The 6,983-nt window shown below is 51.3% G+C and overlaps 1 protein-coding gene across 1 annotated transcript in view; it reads left to right on the top strand.

Annotated features, from left to right (window-relative positions):
• Positions 1-3,524, top strand: part of KLHL35 (kelch like family member 35) — a 10,810-nt gene extending 7,286 nt beyond the window's left edge. Inside the window, exons 4-6 of the mRNA XM_044450177.1 lie at positions 745-933; positions 2,069-2,257; positions 3,336-3,524. Coding sequence (XP_044306112.1) covers positions 745-933; positions 2,069-2,257; positions 3,336-3,524 — 567 coding nt within the window. The remainder of the gene's footprint in view (positions 1-744; positions 934-2,068; positions 2,258-3,335) is intronic.
• Positions 3,525-6,983: the final 3,459 nt, after the last annotated feature.

Below are 6,983 nucleotides of genomic sequence, written 5' to 3' on the forward strand. Positions count from 1 at the left end.
CTTAATGTTGAGTTTCAAGCCAACATTAAGAAAACTAAGATCATGGCATCCGGTCCTCTCACTTCCTGGCAAATAGATGGGGAAGAAATGGAGGTAGTGACAGATTTTATTTTCCTGGGCTCCAAGTTCACCGCAGACGGGGACCGCAGACAACAAATTAAAAGACGCTTGCTCCTGGGGAGGAAAGCTATGGCAAATCTAGACAGCATACTAAAAAGCAGATACATCTTCCTGCCAACAAAAGTGCGTATAGTCAAGGCTATGGTTTTCCCAGTTGCAATGTATGGCTGTGAAAATTGGACCATAAGGAAGGCTGAGCGCCGAAGGATTGAGGCCTTTGAATTGTAGTGCTGGAGGAGACTCCTGCGAGTCCCTTGGACTGCAAGGCGATCAAACTGGTCAGTCCTAGAGGAGATCAGCCCTGACTGCTCTTTAGAAGGCCAGATAATGAAGATGAAGCTCAAATACTTTGGCCACCTAATGAGAGGGAAGGACTCCCTGGAGAAGCGCCTGATGCTGGGAACAATAGATGGCAAAAGAAGGAGGGGACGGCAGAGGATGAGGTGGCTGGATGGGGTCACTGAAGCAGTCGGCGTGAGCTTGGGTGGACTCCGGGGATGGTGGAGGACAGGAAGGCCTGGAGGAATGTTGTCCATGGGGTCGCAATGGGTTGGACAGGACTTCACGACTAACAACAACAAAATTAGGAGCCCACACATCGAGTCTCCGTTTTCTTGTTGACAGATCTATGCGGTGGGCGGCTATGACGGCGTTTACCGCCTGTCCAGTGTGGAGTGTTACGACCCCTTCTCCAACAGCTGGGCGGCTGTGGCCCCTTTGCTGGAAGCCGTGAGCTCGCCGGCTGTTGCCTCCTGCCTCCACAAGCTCTATGTGATCGGGGGCGCGACGGAGGACGGGGCCAACACAGAGAAGGTAACGGACTGCGTCGGGAGAAAAGCGAGTCCGCTTTGGCTTTGGGATGTACCTGTGCAATTTGGCCTCTAGGGAATCCCAAGCTATGCTCTGCAAGGAATGAAGCCCAGATTCGCACTTCTGTGACCACTGCGGTGTTGTGGTTAAGAGCGAGGGACTGGGACTCAGGCGAGCCGGGTTCGAGTTCCCGCTCAGCCAACAGGGTGACTCTGGTCCAGTCGCAGACTCTCAGCCCAACCTATCTCACAGGGTTGTTGTGGGGATAAGATGGAGAGGAGAATTATTCAAACTTTCTTAAACGCCTTGGAAAGAAATATAGGCAGAGTATACATATAAACAAACAAACATTGCATTTGGGTAGTGCCGTTTTAGAAGGCAAAACGTTAGAATTTGGCTCTAGTCCTCGCTAACTTCCTCTCCGCTGGGCTTTATTCTTTATCATTTTCTTTTCCCCTAGTTTTGCAGGTAATCAGTTTTTCCTTCTCAGTTTGCATCACGATCTTTGATTTGTATGTGGAATGACTACATATGAGTTGCCAAAAGAAACAAATATGGGAAGGGGAAGGAGAGGCATCATCTGAAAGAAGACAAAAGAGACCATGATTTGAATAAAAGTCACACAGGCTGGTTTACATGCAGATGTGAATTTAGAAATATAATTGAAACAGCAGTACAGTAGATTCTGCCTTTAGTGTGGGTGAACCATCCCCAGCAGAAGCCCAGATTTGCTCCCCGAGTCCTGAACGCCTCTGTCCAGACTTGGACAAAAGTTTTCCAGTATTTGGGGTTCTCATTTGTGTATACAAACTGCTACAGTTCACTGATCGAGAGGCGCTGCCTGAAAGCGGGGCCTTCTCTGTAGCGGCACCCAGCCTGGGGAACATTCTGGCACGTGGTGGTTCAAGAGGCAGACTGCAAATGGCAGAGGGCGTCCTAAACACCTGAAGGCACCTGGCTGGGGAAGGTTGATTCGCAGGAAATGAAAAAAAAAAAGTTTCTTCTCTTGGAAGGTAGCAAGGTGGCCCACGGCTGGTTTTCCTGCCTGCCCTCAGGACAGGCCCCTTCGGGGTTGGCGCTGCTTCGGAACCAACCCCAAACCGCTCCGTTACTGATGGCCTGTTCGCCCGCCCCCCAGGTGCAGTGTTACGACCCCCAGGGGAACACGTGGAGCCTCCTGTCTCCTGCCCCCTTCTGCCAGCGGTGCATCAACGCGGTCACTTTGGACCATGTGATTTACGTGGCCGGAGGACTCCTGAGCGCCGTCTTCAGCTATGACCCCCGGAGCGACGCTTGGAGAGAAGCTGCATTGCTGCCTGGGCCTCTGGTACGGAGAAGCTCTCGGGACCCGAGGGCAGGGAGGGCAGCCGAATGCACCGCTAGGTCACTGCAGGATTGCCCTGGTGGGGGAAGGCCACTTTTCTGTCTAAACATGCACAGGATTGCGGTATCATGAGCATGTCATGAGCGCAGCCAGCTGGAGCCGGGGGTCAGACTAGATGGCCCAGGAGGCCCCTTCTGACTCGCTCAGTTTTTCTGTTTCTATGTGTCCCTTCTCCAAATCCGGGGAAGTGTTGATGATGCAAGTCATTCCCAGGAGGATTTTTTTGCTAGTGTGGCTTCCAGCCGAAGGACCTTGAGGCCTGGAGAGTTGAAGGGTCTTAAGAACGAATCCTCAGCATCTTCATGAAACTACAAGTCCCATGGGCCTTTGGAGTGGGGAGTACAGGACAGGGGAGCCATTTTCAAATCGCTGAACAGGGCTGCTTGAAAGCACTCATATGGTGGTGATCCATCTTCTCTTAGAAGGAATTTGAGATGGAGTTGGCCAAGACCCAGAGGGCTGGGGATGGTTCGGGCGGCGGGCTGGGCCTTGGGAGATTTGGGTTCTGGTCACAACTGGACTCTGCAGCTTTGAGCCGGACCTTCTGGAGGTGGAAAAAGTACAGAGAAGGGCAATGAAAATGACCCGGGGCTGGAGCAGCTTCCCTGTGAAGAGTGGCTGCCACTTCTGGGATCGTAGAACAAATCCAGTTGGTGATCCTTAGCCTAACCTACCTTGCAGGGTTGTTGTGAGGATAATATAGAGCAAGGAGAAGTATGAAAATGGTCTTGGGCTTCTTGCAAAAGTAAAAAGGGTGGGATATAAGTTTAACAACCACAAAATTCAACAGTACAATCCTATGAATGTCTGTTCAGATAGCACTCTCCAGGCTCCAGATGACTTGCCTCCAGCTGAGATGTTTACATTTTAAACAAGCGTTTGCATATTAGACCATTTGGGAGTCTGGTGTTCCATGACCACTGCTCCTCTGTGTCACATTAGTGAAGTTCACGACCCTGAAATTGGTGGCTGGCTTGGTGAAATTGGGCCTGGACCTTGCGTCTTCTTTCTCCTCCTGCAGGAGAGCTGTGGAGTCACCGTGTGCAGTGGCAAAATCCACATCCTGGGAGGCCAAGATGAGAACGGGGAAGGCTCTGACAAAGCTTTCGCTTTGGACGTGGCCGCCGGCGTCATGGAGCCCCAGCCCCCTCTGCAGCGCTGCACCAGTTACCACGGGTGCGTGACCATCCTCCGGAGCACATGCAGATGACACGGAGCCCCGCGTCCTCCCCTCCGCCACCTGCTTGGAAAGGCACCGAGGCAGGGGGCCCACAGATGACTGCTCCACATCTCCTTCCCCCGTTTTCCGACAGCCGCAGTGTCCGGATCTTCTTCTATAGTGTGCAAATCCGTAGGGTGATGGTGCTCAGCCCAAGCCATCCGGGGAGATCCATATCTTTCTTTTGCAGGACAGGAGTGTCGACGTGCCTTGGAGACGAACTGGAGTCTGGAAGCAAACGAAGAGGGCAACCCCTCCTTACCTGGGCTGAGCAAATCAGCAAAAACCAGGTGGGCTCAACCTCACCACCACCCTCTTTCCACACCAGGGCCATGCTAGTTGACTTTCCATTTGTGCTAAAAGGAAAAAAAAGAGTCACATGTGTTTTCCTGCAGATCTGTCAAAACGCGAGCTTCTGTTTTGCGTCTGTTTGAAACTTGAAACTTTTCTTCTTCCATGGTTTCAGTGCACTGGGTGCCTCTTTCACACGTGGCTTTTTTGAGCAATATTCTTGCCCTGTGGATCCCGCTGCAAACTCAGGCAGTTTGTTTGTTTATTTATTTATTTATTTATTTATTTATTTAAAGCTTTTGTATGCCATCCTATTATACAAGATCTCAGGACGGCTTACAATTTTTAAAAGGACAATTAAAACAACAATTTCAATAATAAAACAGAAGAAAACAATAAACCAAACAGAGCGACTAAACTAAAAAAACTATTAGAGTTTAAAATACTGTTTAAATAAACAGGTTTTGGCCTGGCGCCGAAGAGAGTATAAACTTGGTGCCAGGCGTACTTCTCTGGGGAGCGCATTCCAGAGTCTGGGCACCACAGCAGAGAAGGCCCTGCTCCGAGTTGATGGCCTTTTTACCTCTCTTGGAGAGGGTTCCCAGAGCAGGGCTTCTCCCGCAGATTTTAAGGGGCGTGAGGGCATATAAGGAAGGAGATGTTCCTTCAGGTTTCCTGGTCCCAAGCCGTTTAGGGCTTTATAGATCAAAACCTATCCATGTGGCAGACTTGCTGCTGCTTGCATTCCGCTCATCCCAGGAGGTGCAAACAGGGTAAAGTCTGGTTAGAAAGAGCCCGGAGGAGGGCAGCAAAAATGATGCAGGTTTGGAAATGCTGCCCTGTGAGGAGAGACTGGGAGAACTGGGCATGTTCAGCTTTGAGAAGAGAAGACTGAGGGGGACATGAGATCCCTCTGCGAGTACCTCCAAGGCTGCCACAAAGAGGAAGGTCAAGATCTCTTCCTGCTGATGGCAGAGTGCAGGACACGGAATAAGCAGTTCAAGTTGCGACAACCCAGATTCAGGCTGGACATCAGGAAGAGCTTCCTCCCTGTCAGACCAACACGACGGTGGAACCAGCTGCCTGGAGAGGTGGGGGGCTCTCCCACACTGGGGGCATTCAAGGCGAAACTGGGCAGCCACCTGAGTGGGATGGTGTAACTTGGTGTCCTGCAACACCAGGGGGTTGGACTAGATGGCCTTCAGGCCCCTTCCAACTCTACTCTTCTAGGATTCTATAATTCAAAACCAAACTGAAAGTTTTCTCATGCAGCCCAGTTCAAGGGTGGGGGGAGCTATTTGCCCCCTAAGCTGGCCCTAATCTGCTTCAGTATGTCTGGCAGTATTCAGCTGCCTCATTCACTCAGCCGGAATGTAGAAAGCTGCATTAAACCATGTCCACTGGTCTTGCCTGTGTTAAGGGTAGGCAACTCATGTTCTCCAGATGTTTTGGACTACAACACACATGGACCCCAGCAGGCAAGCCTTCCCTGTTGCTGGACCTCTGGGGTTACTTACAGGAACAGCAAATATCATTGGAATCCGACAAATGGAACCTGACAAGAAAGTTGGCATCCACCAAAGTTCAGCACCTCAAAACAGACCCGACTGAGCTCAGAGAGAGTTTTATGTCACCTTTTTTAAAGAGAAAGGACTCTAAGAAACTCAGCTATCACCACCAGCACCACCACCATCCTCCTCCTGTTAGTCTTCCCGAAATTGTGGATGCACCACATGGCAGCCAGCTCTGCCCTGGCCGAGGGAGGCTGGCACGGCTTCCACCCGCAATGGCCACTCTACTCAGGAAGACCCTTTGGCCCATGAATGGGTTTGTGTTCCTCCCTTTTGTTCCACGAGTGTTGTGTTTCTAGCATATTTGAATGTGCGCAATTGTCTTCGTCCGCGTTTTTTATGCCTGAAAGTTGCTTTGGGTGCCGTCATTTGGTAGAAACAGGGTACAGACCAGAGAAAGCGATGAAACTCTTCCTGTGGGGCATCGCTTTCCCTCTTGCCTCCCCACAAATATTTTCCCTGATGCCAGCCCGTGGCTGTTCTCCCCCAAGGCAGGGGGTGCCCCAGATGGACACACGGGCAGGTCAAGAAGCTTCTCCACAGAAAGAGCCCGACCCTTGATCTGCAGAGTGTTCTTGTCCTGGTATCCGGAGGGCAAAGGATTTGGATGTTAAGTCAGTGGCTGGATAAGTCAAACACTTGGACAGGTCTGTGGACTGGAAATGAGATGGAATGGAATGGAATTAGTGTTGGCGTCTTGCGCATTGCAACAGAAAGGCGGCAGAAGAGTGTGCATCCCAGTGGCACAGGCACACTGACAGGCAGTGCAAATGCACAAATACAGGTTCAGCGGAAACTCAGTAGAAGTTCAGTTCATCTTGCATGCATGTCAATGAGCAACTCTGAAAACCCTCCTTGCCTGCTCTTTCTTCCTATGGTTCTGGACCTTAAACCAGGCTTGGACTGGGCACTGTCAAAGCTCCAGAGAAAGGGCATGGCTGTGAAAGCTGGAGCATAAGGAAGGCCGAGCGCCGAAGGATCGAGGCCTTTGAATTGTGGTGCTGGAGGAGACTCCTGCGAGTCCCTTGGACCACAAGGCAATCAAACCAGTCAGTCCTAGAGGAGATCAGCCCTGACTGCTCTTTAGAAGGCCAGATCCTGAAACTGAAGCTCAAATGCTTTGGCCACCTCATGAGAAGGAAGGACTCCCTGGAGAAGAGCCTGATGCTGGGAACAATAGATGGCAAAAGAAGGAGGGGATGGCAGAGGATGTGGTGGCTGGATGGGGTCACTGGGGCAGTGGTTGTGGGGTTGGGTGGACTCTGAGGGATGGTGGAATATAGGAAGGCCTGGAGGAAGGCTGCCCATGGGGTTGTGATGGTCAGGCACGACTTTGCGACTAAACAACCAAAGAAAGGGCAGTCCTCTTCCAGTTCTGCAAGCAGAGGACCGCCCTCTGTGGAAGAGGACACCTGGCCTCCCTACCTAGGGGAGAGATTAAGGACAAGCTAGAGCTAAGCAATGGTAAGGGTTCGGGTTTTCTGCCTAAACATGCATGGGGTTGTACCCTAAAGCTATTTGTGTGTGTGCGTGTGCACTTGCAGAACTGCGAGAAATGCTTTTGCAGAAGCCAGCTCACAGGGAGGCC

Source organism: Varanus komodoensis, unplaced genomic scaffold (genome assembly GCF_004798865.1).
Source record: "Varanus komodoensis strain SLA01 unplaced genomic scaffold, ASM479886v1 scaffold63, whole genome shotgun sequence".
In the NCBI taxonomy this organism is placed as follows: domain Eukaryota; kingdom Metazoa; phylum Chordata; class Lepidosauria; order Squamata; family Varanidae; genus Varanus; species Varanus komodoensis.